Source organism: Phocoena phocoena, chromosome 13 (genome assembly GCF_963924675.1).
Source record: "Phocoena phocoena chromosome 13, mPhoPho1.1, whole genome shotgun sequence".
NCBI classification, from domain to species: domain Eukaryota; kingdom Metazoa; phylum Chordata; class Mammalia; order Artiodactyla; family Phocoenidae; genus Phocoena; species Phocoena phocoena.
Genome location: NC_089231.1, coordinates 42,052,903 through 42,075,183, shown reverse-complemented (window position 1 = coordinate 42,075,183; position 22,281 = coordinate 42,052,903). Strand labels below are relative to the sequence as shown.

General features: G+C 37.9%; 1 protein-coding gene across 1 annotated transcript in view; it reads left to right on the top strand.

Moving 5' to 3' along the window:
- ASXL3 (ASXL transcriptional regulator 3) overlaps nt 1-22,281 on the top strand; it is a 140,341-nt gene that overhangs the window by 96,685 nt on the left and 21,375 nt on the right. The window contains exon 8 of the mRNA XM_065890447.1: nt 21,044-21,140. Within this exon, the coding sequence (XP_065746519.1) occupies nt 21,044-21,140 (97 nt within the window). The remainder of the gene's footprint in view (nt 1-21,043; nt 21,141-22,281) is intronic.

The window sequence follows — 22,281 nt, the reverse complement described above, 5'->3', positions numbered from 1 at the left end:
GGTTCTTAACAAATAAGGAATATCTTTGCCTCTGAATATCTTAAAATACACATGCATACACTTAATGTTACAAAAGGCAAAATAATTTTATAGCAATAATGAAGCTAACATTTATTGTGTTCTTAATATCAATTTAGAGTATTTCATTAGGGAAGAAAAAGTATTGGAAAATACCGTTGACCAACTTTACACAGATACATTTTCAAAACTTGAACATACGCTGCAATTTTTTTTAATGTAACTGAAAATACTTTCCTTATACCAAATGTTTGACAACTTTATTTAAATTTAATGTGGTCAGTGGACTACTATAAGCTTTCACTTTATATAAAAGGAACCATATTCAGCAGCAACATCAAGTTTTTACTCTAGCTTTTTTTAAACACATGCCAAGCTACAGATAATTGCAGAAAATGTTAAACCTGCATTGTTTTAAGCAAGCCCCCAAATCTACCTTGGCCATTTCTGATTTTATCAGTGCTAGGTCTTTCTCAGCAATCACATTTCTCTTACTTATTGTCCTGTAGGTCAGCTATTTCTTAAAATGAGGAAGTAATGGAAGGAAAACGTAATTACTTCATTTTTATGTAAACGTTTTATTTGAAGTACAACAGGCAGACAACTGAGTGCCCATCTGATCTTTGTATGTTTTTTGAATTTTTGAAAAGTGAGCATATCCTTAAAACTGGCATACAGATTTTTTACAAAGACGGAGCATATCCTAGCATTTCAGAACTCTGCTTTGCCCCCTTTAATTAACACTCACTCAGAGGAACCTGCTATCCTGACTTTTGTCACCATCAACTAGTTTTGTATGTTTCTGAACTTTATGTAAATGAAATTATTCCATGTGTGCTCTGTTTTATTAAGCTAAATATTGTGTGTGTGAGATTCATTTTGTTGTGTGAGGCAGTAATTAATTTATTCTCATGCCGTGTAGTATTCCTTTGAGTGATTACATCATTATTTCCTTATTGAATCTTTTGATGGACATTTGGGTTGTTTTCAGTTTGCACTATTTTTAGTGGTACTGCTCTGAACACTATTGTATCTATTTTGGTTTGCCTAAGTACAAAAGTCGTTGGAGTATATGCCTATGGGTCTACTTGCTGGATAATAGAATTTGCATATATTCAGCTTTTTAAAATAGTATTAAACAGCTTTCCAAAGCGGTTACCCCAATTCTACCAGGAGTATGTGAACATTCATCTATTCCACATCCTTACCAAGACTGGAAATTGTCAGTGTTTCTAATTTTATATTGTGATTTTAATTTGCATTACTATGATGACTAATGAGGTTGAACAATATTTTATGTTTTTTGTATATTTGGAATAGTCCCTTTGGTGAATTACCAGTTCAAAGTCTTTAGTCCACTTCAGTCATCTTTTCTTTGTTGATTTTTGGCAGTTCTTGCTGGTTTCTTCTCTCACATTGTGGCTTGTCTTTTGATTCTCTAAATGGTGTTCTTTGATGAAGAGAGGTTCTTAACTTTAATGTATCCCAATTTGTTGATTTTTATTACTATATTAAGCTTTTTTGTGTGATGATGAGAAATGTCCTTATGGTACCTTTAGATTTACATCTACAAATCATCTGGGGTTGAATAAGAGTGTTATATGAGATACAGACTGTTTGATTTATTTAAGTGATATCCAATTTGCCAAACATATTTTATTGAATGAGGCATTCTTTCCCCCATTGCACTGTAATGTCACCTTGGTCAAAAACCACTTGACCAGAAATGTTTGTTACTGTTATAGACACTATTCTTTTGCATTGGTCTTTTTGTCTGTTTTCGCACCCAAATCATTTTATTTTGATTATTGGTAGCTTAATATCTGGCAGAGGCAGTCCACCAACTTTATTTTTTTTTTTCTTACCTATCAGAGGCCCTTTGTATTTTCATAGAGATTCTGGAATAACAGTATCAATTTTCATAAAAGTACATGGATTTTGATTAGAAAATGCATCTAATATATAGACTAATTCAGGGAAGAATTAAAACTTTGCACACTGAATCTTCTAATCAGTGAATAATAGCTTGTCCTTCCATTGATTTAGGTCTTCTCTAACTTCTCTCAATGATTTGACAATTTCATTAGGAAAGGTCTTATACATCTTTCAGTAGATTAGTTCCTCCATATTTGGTGAGTTTTCACTGTAAATATTTGTATGTTGATTTTTCCTAGTCAATGTACTAAGTCACTTATTAATTCTAAAAAGTGTATATGGTTTCTTTTGGATTCTCTGAATATGCAATTATATTTTCTATACTACTTACAGTTTTACTTATTCTTTTAAAATTCTTTATTATGTTATTGCACTGCATAATATTGATATCTTCAGTGCAGTTTCAAATAGAAGTGGTGTTAGCTGCCTTCTGTATCTTGTTTTCAGTCTCCGGGATAAAGATTTGATGGTTTCACCTTTATGCAAGAAGCTTAATGCAGATTTTTTTAAAAGAAGGTTTTCATCACATTAAGGAAGTTTCATTCTTTTCCTAGTTTTCTGAGTTTTAATCACAAATGGTATTTTCTGCATCTATTAATATGATTTTCCCTTTATTATATTAATGTGATAAATGGCAAATTGCTTTTTCAGACATTAAACTTTGTATTCCTAGAATAAACAAAACCCACACATACATACATATAAATGCAATTTGCTTATATTTTGCTTAGGATTCTTACATTTATGATCCAGGGAGATTTTGGCTTGTAGTAACTCCTTTCTGGTAATGTCTTTGTCAGGTTTTGCTAGTAAGAGTAATGCTGTCCTCTTAAAATTATTTGGTAAATACCCTACTTGATGGGAAAGTTTGCATGGATTTTTTTCCCAAAATGCTTGGAAAAATTCACTTACAAAGTTTCTAGGCATGGAAATCTCTTTGTGGGAAACTTTTAATTACAGATTCAATTCTTTTGTAGATGTAGAACTTCTCTTAAATTCAGTCAGTTTTTGTAAATTATGGTGTTTTGAGAACTGTGAAAATTTTAACAGTTCTACTGAAGTATCGTTGACATAGGATAAACTACACAGTGAAGGTGTACAAGCTGCTATACGTGTTCATGCATGTTCATCCATGGAACCAGTACTACAGTTCAGATCAACATACTCGTCACCCCAGAGAATTTCCTCGTGGCTTTCTGACCTCCCTACCTAATCCATAAGACATTGTATACCCCACTTCCCTATTTACTTAGATACTCTTTAATTTTTTAAATGTTTTGTAGTTTTCAGTGTACACCAGGGTTTGTCACCCTTGGCACCAATGATATGTTGTATTGGATCATCTTCTGGTGGGAGGTGGGCTTGGGGGAGGGCTGCCCTGTGCACTGGAGGCTGTTTACCGGCACACCAGGTCTCTACCCACTAGATGTCAGTAGGATCCCACACCTCTAGTCCTAACAGTGAAAAATATTCTCTAGGTATTGCAAAATGTCCCCAGGGGTCAAATATCCTAAGGCTAAGAGGTTGAGAACAACTGCTACAGAGGATCTGTCTCACATCTTTCATTTGGATTTATTTATTCCAAAGTAGTGTTCATGCCATTGTATCGTTTAAAATTTCATTTTCTATTTGATGCTGGCATTTAGCGATGACATTGAATTCTATGGATTGTGATCCAACAATTTTGCTAAATTTACTTGTTAATGCTAATTTTTTTTTTTTTTTTTTTTTTGGCGGTACGTGGGCCTCTCACTGTTGTGGCCTCTCCTGTTGCGGAGCACAGGCTCCGGACGCGCAGGCTCAGCGGCCATGGCTCACGGGCCCAGCCGCCCCAAGGCACGTGGGATCTTCCCGGACTGGGGCACGAACCCACGTCCCTGCATCGACAGGTGGACTCTCAACTACCGCGCCACTAGGGAAGCCCAATGCTAATAATTTTTATAAATTTAGGAAAAAAACCTTGAGATGGCACTCCAAAAAGTATGTTATAAAAATGGCCAATAAACATATGAAAAGGTTCTCAGCTTCATTGGTCATGAAGTAAACACAAATGAAACCACAAAGAAATACACTGCACACCCAGGAAGATGGCTAGTATTGCAAGCAAATAAACATTAAAAAAATTTTTAACTCATATATATAGACAATAACAAATATTGGTGAGGAAGTGAAACACATAGAACTCTTGCTTTGGTAGGAGTTTTCCACCACTTTGAAAAATGGTCAGACAATATTTATTAAAGTTCATTCAGCATTTAAATTCCTCTATACCCAATGGAATTAAATATATGTTTACCAAAAGACATGAGCAAAAACGTTTATGGCCATACTGTTTCAAAACCTAGAAAGATTCAAAACCTGGAAACTACTGAGGTACCCATGAGCAGCAGAATGTATAAATAAATGTCTGTGTAGTATTCCAGTGTTTGTATTTACTGCAATGAAAATGGATGAACTACCTCTACTCATAAGTGTGGATGAATCTCACAAGCATATTGAGGGTAACTGCCCAATACAAAAGTGTATGTACTGTGTAGTCGATCTCCAAGGTCAAAACGGACACAGCTAATCTGTCGTGTTATATTATCCTTAGGGATTAGTACTTGGGAGGTAGCACTATTTTGTTTCTTAAAGTGGATGCTGATAACATGAAAGTGTTCAGTTTGTGAAAATGGATCAAACTATGTACTTGTAATTTGTTCATTTTCTATATATGTTACACTTCAATGAGAAGTTGTACAAATTAAAAAACAAACAGTTATTTTTCTTTCCATAATTTGGCTCTGCAATAGCCAGTCTGCTCTGTCACACATGCAAGGAGAATTCCCTTCTCACCACTCACCGCTCTCCTTCTCACCACCACTTCCTGGTCACTCCACTCCCACCACAACCCCCAGCTACAATATCATGAAGTTTGTAGATCTGTCTTAGAAGCTGAGCCATGGCTTTTGATCTAGACAAAGTGTGTTATTTTTCCCCTTCTTGTTGTACCTTGTTTCATTGGTAACTCATTAAGGTTAGCTAGGAAACTGTAATTAGCATTAGTGTCAGAATAAAAAATTGGGTCCACATGGGTCCACAGCTGGAATGTCTTGACTAGAGAGAGTTGTTCATAATTAACTTTTTTTTTTCGTAATTTGAGTTTCCTCTTTCACTTGATCATATTCACTCGGGGAGGGATGCCTATGAACTTCTGAAAACATACGGTATTCAAAGACACAAAAAGTAGACTCTCCCTATTCTTCTTACTAAAGACATATATATCTCTATAGTTAGGAAACTGTGTAAAGGGTACAGGGGATCTCTGTGTAATTTCTTACAACTGAATCTCCAATTATCTCAAAATACAAAGTTTCATTTTTAAAAAGGCAGATAATAAATGTATAGAGTCAGATCCCCATTTACCATTTTAAAAAAGTCTGTTTAAAATAGTATTCATTCCAACTAATATAAAACTTTCCTTGAATTTTTGTCCTTGATTAGAATATCTAATTTACAGTTCCCTGCTTAGATATGGATCTATTGGTGAAAAATGTAACATTTTTTTTCATTCAAACATGAGAGGTTTATGCATTAAATTATTGCCTTTAACCATATAATGAAATATATAGATTTTCAGTTTACCTGACCATATGATACTTTTGATTCTATTTTTTTTATTGAATATTTGGGAAGTTTTGTTCGATTTTTTTTGGAAAAAAAAATTTACCAAGACTTTATTTTATAAAATGTCTACAAAAATTTATGATAATGTAAATTTGTATATAAAACACTGCCTTATACACATCATTGTATTCTTTTCTCTAACATTGCTTAAAGATGTTCTTCCCTTTTTCATTTTTCCAGATTTATGATTTCATTTAGATTTTCTATTTGGTTTCCTGTATTATAGCCCAAGAGAGCAATTTTGTCATTTTAGAATCAATGTAGATATCTTTTTTTCCCCTAATTTCTTAATTAACTAAATAACATATTATTTTGTAAACAGATGTTTGAATTTATTGTATTTCCATAATTTATTTACTCCTTTTGGGGAAACAGATTTTTAAAACATTTCTAATGTTGATGGCGTTCACATTTGCTCCTTCTTTTTGCTTTTATATGTAAATCTGGTGAATATTCTTCCCACTTAATTTTTTATTTGATTTTGTGCCATATGCCTCAAACTGGCTTTCAAAATACACATGATTTTCTTCCAAAACTTCCAAAACTCCAGGGAGTTTGGCTCCCCTGCCCTAATTGTGTAGAATATTTATATAACTGCACTTGATTCCTGTTTATGAGGTAAGAACCATATCCCGGGCTATCCGAACTCCCAAATGACTGATTGTTCACTTGTTAGTATATGGTTATTATTTATTTAGATGGAAACATTTTTCAGTTACAATAATGAACTGTGTCACCGGTAACTGATTTTTAAACAGCTTGGAATTTTAAAAACCACTCTTCCTTTTTATCATTTGAATACAGTTCGGTGGTTGAGTTGATTGTTTGCATGTAGGTCATACGTGTCCCGTGGGTGAGAGCATATGGTGTGATTAGATCACTCTGCGTTTGTGATGGGGTGGAGGTCTGTGGGTATCCCTCGCAGAGGCAGTGCTGCATTTTTACAGTACTGCTTCCCTAAAAATTCCTCTCTGGGCTCCCATATTTTCATATTTTTGGTCTAGTCACTTGTATATTGTTCGGCAATACAGAATATCTGTCAAAAAGATTAAAATTCTACCCATTCCTGCAGTTGCTGGAAAAACCGTGATACAGTCATAAAATTTACAATCCTTATTGTCTTACATTTTCATACTATATGAAATTAATTAGTTTTGCATATTCCTGCAATTTCTAATTTATGAACAATAGATTATTCTTTAGGCATTATTATTTGCTTGCTAAGATGAGATAGAGAATTAAAGGGAAAATAGATAGTGTTGTTTTGGGAAAAATTGAGAACTATTGTTGATCCTACAGTTGCTGTAATTTTGCTGAAATTCTCGTATTCCTTTTTAAAGTGTACTTGTTCATAGTAGTTTGTCATAAAGTATGATTTTGACTCTTCGTTTTCCACTTTACATACTTATTGCAAGATGCTCGCTTTAGTGATTCACCCTTTATTAATGACAGAAAGAGTATATGGATTACGACATGTTAGCGATTTCTCTCATTCAAAGAAGAGCTGTATTTTAGTTTTAAAGTCTGATCGTTGCTCCTGCTGTTTACATTGGCACACCCAAGTAAGCCTGACATTCATTAAGAGTACTGGCTTGCAGTCCTGAACATAGAGAGGAGAGATATGGAAGAATTTAGGTTACTGAGGAAAGAGCCAATCATTTACCACGCTTTCATATTTCAGAATGCTTTCCTATTTCACCTGTTGATTGCACTACTAGGTGACAAAATGAGTTTTCTTGTGACCGCTCCACAGCAAATGCTCATCTGATGTTCTCTAAGTTAGTTTTCCTAGGAGGCTTTCTGCCAAAACTGCTACAAAAACTACTACAAAATTTTTGGTTCAGAGCACCAAGGAAGGCTTTAGGAGTCGATGAAATTCCTGAAATTGTGTGCATTATGTTGCACGTGTGTATGCATGCACATGCGTGCTTTTGTCTCTTTATTTCCAAGATGTGTTAGTGAAGGTAGAGACTATGTTGCTGTAACAGAGAGTTCCAGAAAAGGGCAACCCAAACGTAATAGCAGTTTTTTCTCTCACATAATAGTGCACAAGTAGCGTTGGTCTGTGGGGATTGGGCAGTTCTACCCTTTAGAGTTATTCTTTCCCAGTGGTTGAAGCCAGCACATCTCAAGGACTGTGGAGGGCAAGCTTACAGAAGTAACACACAAGATACACACATCATGTTTGCTCACATTCCTTGGTTGAGAACTTAGTCTCCTGGCCACATCTAACTACAAGAGAGTCTGGGAAATATCCTCTCTAATGCTGCTCCAACTCGGAGGAAGTGTGTGTAACTATGCAAAGATAAAGGACAGAATGGATGCTGAGGGATTAGCAGCCTGCCACACAAGAGGTTTCATCTGTAGTTTCATCCATAGTTTTCATCAAATATAGAAAAGGTACTGTGAACCCAAAACATTTAAAACCACTGATGTAAAGTCCTCAGAAATAGTGACCCTATTTTACAATGCATATTCTGTAAAGCTCTTTTACTGTCTTAAAACAAAAATTACAGAAAAAATAACTTTCCTACACACATATTTTATAAAAATATAAATTATGTATTGTAATTATAGTAGGCAAGAGAAATAAACAGAAATTATTATTAATGAAATGTTATGTGTTCCAGTATGTAAATGGCTGGCATAAGCATCTTGGAAGGCTTGCTGGGGAGTAGAATAATGCACATATATGTGGAGTGACTGTGATTGCCATGGCTGCAGTTGGAGACTGTTACACGTATAGCAGACTGTCGATACAGGTTTGGAGTTAGCTTTAGTGATGCAGTTTTCCATGAACAACTTTCATAGAAGTTCTGAACACAGCAAGTTGCAGTTTTCTCTCAAAATACACATTAGATGCATTTGATATCTACTGAGTTTTCCAAGAAAGAAAACTCAGTAGGTATCAAAACTCATGCAAAAAGATGGTGTTATATTCTAGCCTTGGACCAGCACAGCAGGCCTTTTCCTTGCATGCATGTCCTTTGAGTCATTTCTAAGGCATATGGGGTGCAGGGCATTTCTCTATCGTGTGAATGTGGGCCCATTGCTGGGCCTCTGTATCTTTCCACTCTGCCCTCTAAAGGCTGGGAATATTCCCATAAATGTAAAAATACCTCCCCACCCCACTCTCCCCAGCAGACACACTTCAATTAGCAATTCTTATTTCTAGAAACTTTTCTCCTAGACGTCATCCTTGTCTCCCGCTCTTTGCGGTTCTTAAGGGGTACCCCTATACTCACATATACACTGTGGTCTTTGCATCTCAGTGGTGTCTATTCACAGGCTTTAGGACAGCCATCTTCAAGGATTCAGATCACCTTAAGTGGCCACAAGTGCATGGAATCACGCCACTCCTTGAGCTTGTCAGCACCTACTTTCTTCCTTACTTAACAGGCGCTCCTTTGGGCTTGATCTCGGGGATCACAGTCGTTCTTTTTTCCTTCCCTCTACCAATGTCGTAGAACCTTGGTCCTGGAAGAAACATTCGAGGCCTTCTATCTTAATCACTCCATTTTACAGACCTTGTAAGTGAGTTTCATATGGTTACAGTAACTTGCCTAAGGACATGTGGTTAGTTCTAACTCTAAAGCAGGCCAATTATTGCTCCCATATTTCCCTTGAGAAGCGAGCATCCTTTTTTATACTGTCCAAGTTTCCCTTCCCTCAGCTTTAGACCACAACTCATCTCCTGAGTCGATGGTATCCTCTAGACCCATGGTGTGTGCGTCTCCCCGCCACCCTTTCTCCAAGTGTCCCCCAGCCTCCTCATACTGGTCCTTCTTTCTGTGTGGCCCATGGTGAATTTACACTAGGAGGACCCATGGCAGCTCTACTCTTATTTCTTTTTGCTTAAATTTGCTTGTTAGTGCTGAATTCATTTATTGGAAGGGATCTTTCCAAGCCCCTTGTCCATTTTGTGGTGACAAGTTTAGTTAAAATTTACAGTTGGTAAAGTACCTTACCTGGAAACAAGTTGAGTGCACAGTTTGAAGTGCAGTGAGCTCAAATGAAGGTGAAGATGTTCGTCCGTTGGCAGACGGTCCGTCTCTCCCTCCTCTCAGCACACCCCTCGACAGCATGTGACTCAGGACGGTGGACATGAAGCTCAAGTGAGGTCTCAGTGTTTCACTTTATTTTATTTTGTTCCTGCTTCCCATTGAAGCAGTTCATGGTGGCCATACCCTGGAGTCAAGTACAAACACAAAAAGTCACAGACCTCATTTTTAAAAAGAGAATAATAGGTGTACGTATAGGAAAAACCCAACAGCATTTGAATTATGTTTCAATGGCAATTTTGTAAGAGTGACCAGGACATGGTTCAGAAAGGCCATGTTTTATTCTGGCCTTTGACAACAGTTTGAGAGTTCACTGAATTGGAGTTTTAAAGACACGTCTGTTGAGGGGTCGAGTAATAGAGTCTCACTCTGTGATTCTCTAATGCTCTGATTTGCTGTACTTTAGACACCAGGTAACCGTTCCTATAGTGAACACAGTGTGCAGAGTGTCATTCCCACAGAATATTCTATGGGGAGCCATGCTCTGAGCTTTCAGGAGTTTGAGAAAGGCCACTCTCATTGGCATAGTAAAGGCTCCAAAGCTCTGTAGTGAAGAAAATTGTTGAACTTTGTGTCAACAACGTTAATTGAACATAAAATTATTTCCCTAGGGATATCTCAAGGATCCCTATCATAGAATGTATTGGGGAAATGAGGAAGTAAAGGAATGAAGGTTAGGTGTGTCATGTCTGTGGCAGAAGTAATTCAAATATCAGGGATGGGCAGGCATTCTCTCTTACTAACAAAAAGAGAGCTGTGTGTCTTAGGATTTTCATTTAGGTGCTTGGTGTCAGTTTGATTTAGATGGCATGTTTGGCATTTTGTTATAAAAATTTACAAGCTGATTTAGAGTCTTATCTTTATGAAACTCTGCCCTTATAATGTGCTATAAGTTGAACTGCTGGCTTGTTATTAATTTGCATTGCAGTCCAACTTTTTTCATGGTCTTTGGCCCTCTTTGCAAATGTAATTTCTTTCTCCAATGAGCTGCATGCTCTCTTCAAAGTGGAAAATGTTTAATAGATTACTCAGTGTAATACTTTTTTAGCTGTATTCGTCCAGCTTTGCTCAGGTTGCAAGAAATGGAGATCTGATGAGTTGAGAGTTGGGGGACTTGAAGTAATTATGGGGGAGGAGGAAGGAGTTAAATGCGTAGACCTCTCTCTTCTTTTGTTATGTGATCTGGGATATCTTGGTTCTTCTCAGGACATCTCTTATGGTATTTCAGACCTTATCTCTTTCCCTGAAACAGGGAGGAGGTGATTAATTGGTTATCCTTGTTCATAGAATGTCTCTCTGTGACAGCTTTGTCTTTGACACTGATCTCTGAGCCAACGAGCTTTGGCCTGGGTAGCAGGACTGGTATTGCTCAAGGCTAAGGGGCTGATTTCTCAGAAGGGAATAGTAGCATTCAGGTGACCAGCCAGCACTAAGGCAGGCATGCCTACCTGGTACACAGGCTCTCCAGCTGTGATACCTAGTTTCAAAAGCAGATAATTCCTTCCAAATGTTGCTTCTTGGATATCATGGTGTCTGTGTTCAAGTGATGTAAACTTAATAAAGTTCATACTTAAGAATTCCCAGATATAAAAGATCAGAGACTAAGCACTCAGTAAATGATGGCTAGTATTATTATATATTGATCTTTTGAAACTTCACTCTTTGTAAGTAGTATCTTTGAAAGTTTCACTCACTAGGTAGTGGTTGGGTTCTTTACATTTGTTATTTCTAATTCATGTAACAGCGTTGCAAGTAGGTTTGCTTTTTCCATTTGAATAATGAGACAAACAGAGACTAGGAAGCTGTTATTAAGCACCTGGAGCATCTTCAGACAGATATGAAAATGCAAAACTGGGATCAGCAGCCCAGTTTTCTAACTTTAAATCCAGCCCTCTTTCCACTGTGACATGCTGGGTTACTTACTTAAGGAGAATGCCACGGACATCTTTGCACATATCACAGTTTGTTTTTTGTTTTGCTAAAATCCGTTGTCTGCTTTTTTCCTCTTTGCTACTTTACATCAAAAACAATAACTAAAAGTAGCTCCTGCTCTTATAAGCTCCTACATTCCTTATAAAATCAATTGTTTATTCACCCTAACAAAAGTATCTTTTGGGTACCGTCATCAAAAGACTGGATAAGGTTACATAGATGAATCAAACAGTGAGACAGCTAAACCACAACAAAATTATTTTATTCAACAATATTTATTAAGTACCTACTCTATCATGGAGTGCAAAGCACTGTCCTTACGGAGATTACAGTCTGTTCTTTCTTTATAATCCATCTTCTTTGATAATGCTGCTTGGAGTCTTGTATTCTCTCTTTTAATCCCCTGTACACAGATACATACACATAAACACACATACACACACACAAACACAGACACATTGGGGGTACTCTGGGGTGTGTCTGTCACACCTACTACCCAATAATAATAATTATTATAGCTAAACTTCTTGATATCTTTCCCTGAACAACCACTAGTCAAAGCATTTTACATATATATCGAATATTTTTTTTTTTTTTTTTTTTTTTTTGCTGTACGCGGATCTCTCACTGCTGTGGCCTCTCCCGTTGAGGAGCACAGGCTCCGGACACAGGCTTAGCGGCTATGGCTCACGGACCCAGCCGCTCCGCGGCATGTGGGATCTTCCCGGACCGGGGCACGAACCCGTGTCCCCTGCATCAGCAGGCAGACTCTCAACCACTGCACCACCAGGGAAGCCCACATAAAGGTTTTGAGTAGAAGAATGAATGGCTGCATGTTAATTAAAGGAAGCCCCATGGTATAATAGAAAAGGTATTATTTTGAGGGGTCAAATCCTGTTTCACCACTTACCTACCTCCCTGGTCGTAGCTACTAAATTAATTAGAGTCGTTATTATAGTTATAAATACAACTGTAACTGAACAATAGTAGATTGGGCCATTGTTTAACTGGGGAGAGAAGTAAACTTCAGGTATAGATATTAACAGACTATTAACGGGGAATTAAAGGCATACTGGTACCCAGGCCTGGGAGTTCTTATGACATCTTTTTCTTCTCTAGGTACTTACCTGTACTACTATAGCGAACATGACCTTTTTTCGGTCCCATCCTAGATACTAAGCTCTTACGGCAGCAGAAGCCGTGTGTCCATTTCACAGTTCTTGGCAAGTAGTTCTTGGCTGCTTATGAAATGTTTGTTAAAGAAGTGAGTGACTAATAGATAGTCACTTAAACACAGCTGTTCAGTGTATTAAAGTGGAAACAGTGATTCATTGATTCCCACAACCTTATAACAGAACCTTATTTTATCTCTACAAGGACATGAGCTTTCTTTCAATAAATAAAGCCCTAGTATTCTGTGGTTGCATTGGAAGTTTGCTTTTCCATTTTCCTCCCACAGAGGGAACATTGATGAAAATACAATTATGAGAGAATGTCTTTTAAGGTACACACATTCTCATATTTGCTAAAACGTGTTTAAATTTTAGTTATATTCATTTGGATCCAAAACAATAAGTCATTTCTCATCAAGCCCTATCAGATTGTCCCAGTGTGTGGCCAGGGGTTGTCCACAAAGTTTAATGAAAGAGATGAACCATAAACATCAAAACATACTTCTCTAATTTTGAGAGGTTGATTAAAGCTTGGTCTGTCCATGACTTGACTTCTGTCTTTAGATGTCTCTATTTCGTTATTTTTACCTGTTTCACCACAGGCTACATCTTTTCTGAGCAGGATGCTGACACATTAGAGACATTATTGAATAGAGATTCCTCCCTTTGCAGTTTAAAGCAGGGGGATTCTTAGCAAAAGTGGCAGAATGTAAATGTGTAAAACAATGTCATTAGAAAATGGTTTTTGTTTTTAATCCAGGAGATTAAGGGAAATCCCATGTAAGTAAAGGAATCGAAACTCAATATTTAAAGTCTTTTAAGAATCAATATCAGGATTGTTTTTCCATATGTTTTTAATACCATATACATCCCTCAAGTGAGGCTCTTCTGATTGTATATGCTGAAATTCGTAGCACCAATTATGAGAATATCTTTTTCTCTTATTTCTAGGGAATTCCTTTTCCCTGTTAATTTGGTCCTGAGAAATTGCCTACCAGCAGGTCTTACTCTAGGGAATGGCCTTCCCAACCTCTAATTGAAGACCTCCTCTGCCAACCTGGAGGCTTGGGCAGGTGTCTGGTGGAAGGCAGAACAGTTCTCTTGGGAGGTGCGAGAGATTCCATTCCAAAGGCAATGGTTATCTTAGCTAAGTGGTTGGGTTGTTTACAGATTGTGTTTCTAGAGGAAGAAAACTTTATTACACACATATAGATGTACATGAATGTATAGATATAGATATACAGATACATGGACATATATGTGTTTATATGGTTTTTTTTGTTTCTTTTTGTTTTGTTTTTGCGGTACGCGGGCCTCACACTGTTGTGGCCTCTCCCCTTGCGGAGCACAGGCTCCGGACGCGCAGGCTCAGCGGCCATGGCTCACGGGCCTAGCCGCTCCGCGGCACGTGGGATCCTCCCAGACTGGGGCATGAACCCGTGTCCCCTGCATCGGCAGGCGGACTCTCAACCACTGTGCCACCAGGGAAGCCCTATATGTATTTTTTAATGAAGTGATAGTCTATTCCCACGAGACCAGCTGTTATTTTTGTCATTTTATAATCTTCGTTTTCAAAGCCCTTTGCAATTTACATACATGAACATCTCGTTCAATAATTAAATGTTGCCCACTCCTCTGCCTCAAGGACTTTATTCTAGTTAACAGTTACACCTGCCATCATCCTAAGTACAGTGGATCTTCCATCTCCCAAATTCTTCCCTGCTGAACTTCATACCTTGTGGATTCTGTCCCAGTGCTCAGCAGTGATTCCCAGAGCAGCAAGTAGTATGAAGAAAAGGAACCAGCTCGACTCAGAAGAGAGGCTTTTATTATAAAATCAACTTTAATGGCCTATCATAACAGTGATGATAAAAGCCTTCTACTTTTCCATCTAAATGTTGATTTTGGGGGGGTAGTATTTTCTGAGATTTCTCTTTTGTTCACGTCAGCTTAATTCCATGGACACCTAAAAAAAACGAGGTGGAGGGAAGATGAAAATGGTGTCGGGTTTTTTTTTCTTTAACCTCCATATAATTCCAGATAGTCTTGATTACTGCTTTATAATGATAGTCTCTATGTATTTAAAGAAAAGTTGTTATATGTATTTATAGTTTGATATGATTTTTAAGAGTAATGTCGAATAATTGTTTTCTGCAGTGGGCTTTGAAATTGAGGTTGTTTAGGCTTATAGCGTCATCCTTTACTAGTTTTCACTATTTTATTTATTTATTTTTAATATTTGATTTTTGGGGTATACTGAAAATTATCCCATGTCCAGATCTTAGAAATTTGCATTCATGTTGCTTAATAAGGATTTAGTACCTAGTGTGTGCAAATTCATTGTGCTAGGTTTATCTCATTTGACTGCTTCTGACAATAATACTTTCACAACATTTAATGCATCATTTCCCAGACTGTATTCTGGAGAACACTTGTACTTGTTCCATGAGATATTGATAATCGTTCTGGAAGAGGATTACAGGGTTTAAAAGTTTGCGAAATACTGCATGATACATATATTCTTAAGGGTTTAAAGTAAATTCTAGCATACTTGAGAATACTTATAGTGAAGAAAACCATTTAACCATATTTAGTAGATATAGGCTATATTTATTGGATGGTAGAATCAATTTCCTTCTAGATAGATTACCCATTAAAATTATAATTACCCCTTAAAATTCCTACTTTTCAAAGCACAGTTTGGGAAATATTGTCTTAAGGCAGTTTTAGAAATAGCAATTAAAAATTGTTGGCCAAACTGTCCTTAGTATACCGCTGATCCTCTCTCCCTTACTGATACTGTCTTTCTCAGAAGCTCTCTTTCATTCTTTATGCCTAACTTTATGCTGAAAGAATTACATTTTCTCTTATGGATAAAACTTGAGCCGTACTTATATAGAGTCTTCTGAGCCATCTGAATCATACTTAATGGTAAGGCAAAAAATGAAAAATTACCCTTTAGAAAGAATGAATATCCTGACTTTAATTCCTACTGGGGTATAGGATACAAGGGCTCTGGATGCTTGATCAGGGTATAAGAGGGTCAGTAATAACAGCTTATAGTCTCTCTGCTCATTACGCTTTTGCTTTTGCATTAGACTCCTGGCTGGCCTCTCACTGACTAGGTTGTCTTTGCTCTAAAGACCCTATTGTTTTATTGGACACAACAGCTAGTATAGTGTACTGTACACGGTGTTGACCTAAGTAATTGCACGTGGCTCGATAGATATTAGCACATACACAGTACAGATCTTCTTGAAACTCTTTCTTTCCTTTCAGCTACGATGCCATCTGCTTTGATTTTCTTCCTACCTCTGGCTGCCTTTTCTCAGTCTTCCTAACAGGATTTACTTCTTCTGCCCATTCCTCCTACGTTGGTGTTCCTCAGGGCCCTGCTTTAAGCTGTCTTCTCTTTTGGTAAATCCTTCCTGGGTGTTCTCATCCATATCCATGTTTGCAGTTACACTTTCTTTGCTACTAATGACTAATTTTCTGTGTTCGATTCCTTCCTCACCATTGAGCTTCTTCCCTGAGTTCCGGCTCTTGATTAGATCATCTTTACTTGGATGCCTTCATGATGTCCTTATATTAGCATATCCAAAGAAAGACCCATCATTTCTTTGTCCAAGACACTTCCCCTCCTGTGCCTTTTCCTGTCCTGATGGCTGTTTCCAGCATCTACCAAATTATCCAAGACTTGTTCTTGGCCATCATCTTTCATGCCTTTATCTCATTCACCACCCACACACACGCTCACTCAGCCCCATCATTTCTCGTTCCCTTATTCCTCCTGGAGGACATGCATCTTTACTCCCACTGCCTGAACAGTCTTAAGACTTCTCATCATTTGTTCCATGGCCTTCTCTTGGTACTTCTCGCCAGAAGTCCCTGTTTCTTGTCCTGTCTTTATCCAGGGCATTCTTTACACTACATGCAGAATGATATATCTAAGACATCAATTTGGAATTATAATCAGCATCTCAACCTTAATTGTTTCAGAACTAAACCTCGTACTCCCATAGTGTTTTCCGTTGTAATAAATAGCAATTTCGTAATTTCAATTGCCAAGGCCAGGAGTCTTTGGTGTCATCCTTGCCTGCTTGCTTTCTCTCATACCACACATCCAATCCATCATCAAGTCCTGTTGGCTCAACCTTCAGAGTATAATCAGAACCCAACCATTTCTCACCACCTCTACAGCTGTCAACCTACTATTTGGATTATCTCAATAACTACATACTCAAGTCCCTGGTGAGTCTTTATCTTCTAAAACTATGCTTTCCAATACAGTAGCTTCTAGCCAGCAGTGACTATTGAGCTTTAGAACTATAGGTGATCTGAATTGAGATGTGTTATAAAAATATATACTGGATATGAAAAGATTAGTATACAAAGGGAATGAGAAATATCTCGTTAATAATATTTCGTGTTGATTATATATTGAAACAATAACATTTCGGATAGGTTGGATTACATAAAATGTTACTAGAATTAATTTCATGTTTCTTTTGCCTATTTTAATGTGATTATTAGAATAATTAAAATCACAGATGTGGCCCAATGTTTATATTGCTTTTGGACAGCTCTAAAGTCTTTTTTTAAATGCAGCAGTCAGAGCTATCCTTTTGAAATGTCAGATCTTTTCATTTGTCAGGCCAAAATCCCAGAGGCTTTCCAGCTCGCCTGGGGGAAAAGCCAGTCTTTACAGTGGGCTCCGAGGCCCAGTATGATCCTGGCCCCTCAGACCCTGTTTCTCCTGCTTCTAAAATCTTTCCATCTCTTAGGGCCTCCTCGCAAGCCCCACCCGAGGGCCTCTGCATTTACGTCCCTCCACCAAGCACGCTCTCCCAACCATGGCTACGTGGCTCCTTCTTCTCTCATTCAGGTTTCAGCTCCGGTGTCCTGATCAACAGTGAGCATTAGAGAGGCTCGTCCTGGACACACCATCTACATCAGCGGTCCACTTCCCCGCACACACTCAGCACGAACCTTTTCATCTTGTTTTGGCTTCGCTTTGAATCGCTCCCCATTACCTGTAGGATGAAATCCAAATTGCTGAGTATATCTAGGTGTCCCCTTATGATTTAGCCACTTTCTGACTCTCCAGCACATTTCTCACGCTTCCTCTAAGCAGCCCACGTGCCACACATTCCGAATCACTTGCAAGAAACCCCAAATTAGAAAAAAAGGGATAAAGAATCTTTTAGAGGTGCAAAGGGTTATTATTAAATGTAAATATATTCTCATACAGAATTAACATTCCTCAAACTTCAAACATTGGGTGGTTTTCAAGTAGCAATAACATTTTAATCCTTTGAATTCCACTGATATCCATCCCATAAAATGTACGTTAATATAACTGACCCCAAAGGCAAATGATATACTCACCAATAGAGACTTAAATCTCTGTGAAAGGATCTCTCCACAAATAAGTTTTCCTTTAACCATACTTATTTTCTTCCACAACAGCACAGAGTTTTTCTCCTTCTAATTAAAAAAGAAGCATAGCTTATCAATAGCTTATTTGGATACTTCACTATAAGGGAGTTTTTAGAATGAATGTTTCTGTTGTGGGTAATCAGAAAAACCGGAATTTATAGCTCCGCGATAAATAAATCAATAAAACTTTCAGAAACGTGTATTGTTCCAGCTCATTAAAATGCCATGTCTTTTGGACAGTATTTCTTAAATGCCATAAAATTAATAGTGTATTTTAAAAGTTTTATTGGCACATATTTAATTTAGCCCTAGTGTTTAATTGTGCTGTCTCAGACAGGCTGGAAGCCTGGCAGTTAATATTATTTTTCGCTTTTAAAAGAAAAACATTTTCCTCCCGGGCTAGCTTCCATATTCTTGAATGTGTTCATTTCACACTGCCTTGCATTTTCATGTGCTGAAATCTTGAGACTCTGTCAGAGCTAACCTGGATCCGGTATTTCTTTGTGTTTTAAAATTATGCTGAAATTTCAATTAATAACTAATCATTCCCCTGGCCTGGCAGAACACACCAAACTAAAATCCTATATGTCAGCTACCGAAGTTAAATTTTAAATCTTTCTCTTACACGAAGCAAAGAGCAATAAACATTTATTGAGTGCCTGCAATATAATAGGCATTGTGCATGGACTCCAAATTGTGAAGCACCATGCGTGTTCTCAAATGTAGAAAATCTAACCTTTTCCATTGTGTCTTCCATAACTGTACCTCATAGTAAACCAATTCCTTTTTCTCTTCAGGGCACTTACCTTCCACCTACTAGTCCTAACTGTTGGGGACACAGCACCAAATGGCATCCCTTGACTCAGTTCATATACTGCGTGCCAGGAGATAGTGTCCTAGAAGTGTCCAATTAAAAGGTGGGAAGGCGAGGCCATTTAGCCACTCACATCTTGGGGCTGTGGTAAGACCCTGAGGTGGGACACGTGCGTGGCGATGTCACTGTACGTCACAGCCGTGCTGAGCTCAGGTGAGTGGGAGAGATGCACAGGGACCAGAACCATCTGCTGTATGGGGAATATGTTCAGAATATAAGGGCAGAGCCTTTTTCTTTACTGCCACCGTATTGCCTGCACCCAAAAAGCGCCCGGTACACAGGTTCGTGTGAGTGGCTTAATAAGTATCTATTGAATGAAGATGAAATAATTGTGAGTAAACAGTGAATCCGTGAATGAACAAAGTCTTGCCTGAAATTTTCCAAGTGTATTGAATATTTTAGTATGGTTATCAGTATCTCCTTAAATGAGGAAACTCAGGATCTCAAATCTGTGGCTGTCATGATGGCAGCATCCAGGATTTCTCGCACCTGTTCAGTGTCTCTCTTTTCTGGACTTGTTGACCATTATCCGGCTCTGAGTTGCTAGTATAATAGTTACTTTTAGACTCAGTATTCTCCTTTGCTCCCGAATGATGGTTTAGCTGACATATTCATGAAGGCATGATTTGAGTTAAATTTAAAAGAGGGACAGTATTTCAGTGGGTGAAAATGGGGTGTAGAGAAAACTGCAAACGAACAAAAACACGGGGCTAAGACGTGTCTGAGTGTGTTTTCAGATAGCAGTGACTTATTAGCGCTTAGGACACACGGAGGTGTCTATGAGAGTAAGAGGAAATCTTTGAAAATGTAACTGGAGCTACAGTTTGCCACACTGACTCAATAGCAGGCTAAAACATCTTCACGCCTTCATGAACGGTCCAGTTACTGATTGTTTGTGATGTTCCTCCTCTACAACAAAGCTCCCACTATGTACTGTATACTTTATATAAAACCATTCTGCCCCAATCCTGTTACTTGCCCAAGACCCTAACCCATTTCGCCTCTGGCATCAAGTTCTTCCTAACCACTCACGTCCACCTAGATACCCTCCCCTAGCTTTTTTTTTTTTTTTTTTTCCCCTTCTTAATTCCCACTCACCTCATTCTTGGCATTGTTTAACTTTTTATGTGTTCTGTCTTCACTCCTCAACTACATGAGAAGCCAGCCAAGGACAACACTAATTATTTTCATCGCCTGTGTCAGCAAGCAGAGTACATTCACAGGGCAGATGCAGTAAATAGTTGGAAAGTTAAAAGCATCCAGTTCGATGATGCTTATCCAAATCTCTTCTATACGTACAAGAATTTGAAAAATAATAAATTTGAGGAAAAAGGTTAGTAGCATACAGTTGCACAGATTTTAAACTTTGTATACCTGTTTTCTGTGTGCACCCAGAGAGGTGAGAAGAATAGAGCGAAGGGTATGTATGACAGTGTGGATGTATTTGTTTTAATGTTTCAGAACTTTGTCGTCTGAACTGAACCTCAGACAGTGGAAGAACCCAAGTGATCAGACTAGATTTCTTTAGCTTCCACAAACTTTAGAGAATTTAATTTAAAAAATAATCTAAAGGTGTACACATATGTAGATTTTTAATTTGGTATCATTTAAGGCATATAAAGATGACAAAGATATAAATTTTTTAATTAAATCACATACATTTGTTATACTCACCACTGATAATGGAAATGCCTGATACAGATTTCCTTTAAGTTGATGTATTTAGTCATTATAATAGTCACCGTAAGCAGTGCAGTTTTCCTACTAGGAAATTCATCTTTTGTTAGATTCCTTTCCTCCCTGCCTTTTACCCTGCTGTTTCTCTCTTGCGCTCTTTCTCTCTCTCTCTCACACACACTCACACCCTCAGTTTTTGCTTCTTCCCTGCATACTTTTGCTTTGAATTATTCTTGATGGAAACTTGGTTTTGTCGGCTTATTTCCTAGATGGGAAGTGATGGAATTTTACGCCTCAGTACTTCAGCTCTAAATAATGAATTCTTTGCATATGCAGCACAAGGCTGGAAACAGCGACTGGCAGAAGGTAAGTTTCTATTTCCCATTATTGTTTGACACATTTAAGTCAACAGACTGTACTGAGATTTGCACCTTTCTCTGCTTCCCAAGTCATTTTCCCCCCTGAAGTATACTTGAGTAAAAACTCACATCCTATTTCAAATGACTTCATTAATTCTTTCGTTATACTTTGCATTTTTGATGTCCAGTATTTTTATTAATTAATTAACTTATTTATTTTTGCTGTGTTGGGTCTTCGTTTCTGTGCGAGGGCTTAACTAGAGAAAGTCCAGTATTTTTGAAGAAAGCATGACGTTATCTGGAACATAATAAAATTTTTTGATATGGCAAGATTTTCTTTGTAATAATCATTTTAATTATGTGTTTGATCCATTGTGTATTCTCTAATGTCCGAGAGCCTGGAAGAATCTTCTTTTAATACAGTCTTCCCCTGAAGCCACCACTTCATCTTATCATTCCTTTAGTCACCAAGCTTCATGAAAGACTAAAAAATACCCAGTGTTACCACATTTTTACTCCCTTAGCCACTCACATGTTTATGGTTGGGTGTGACCCCACCGTACACGATGGGAACAGTCCCCTCTAGAGAATACGCATGGCTTTCTCATTGCAAAGTTCACTTTCCTCTTCTCAGTCCTTGGCATCTCATCTTCCGTCTCCTGTGTCTCACTTGTTATCTACCCCATCTAATTTGAAACCATCCGCCTTCGACATTCATAATATATTTTAAATTGTGTCCCCAGGCTACCTTTCTGACAGCCTTTTCTCACCTTCCTTCAGGAGCTCCTGTTCTTTCACCTGATGGTAAATGGTGATGTCTCCACCATTCTCCTCCCTGCTATTTGCTTTTGCAACTATTCCCATGCTCTAAGAGCCTCATTCAGCTGGTTTCAGCTATATAGCCCACATGCTGAGAACGTCCAAATCTGGCTGGAAGTCCTCTTTCCCAATCCTTTGCTGCTCCATTCCACAAACCTGCTGGATCTTTCCAGTATCAGGCACCCTAAAACCAAAATGCCAGTATTTTTTTTTTTTTTTTTTTTTTTGTGGTACGTGGGCCTCTCACTGTTGTGGCCTCTCCCGTTGCGGAGCACAGGCTCCGGACGCTCAGGCTCAGCGGCCATGGCTCACGGGCCCAGCCGCTCCGC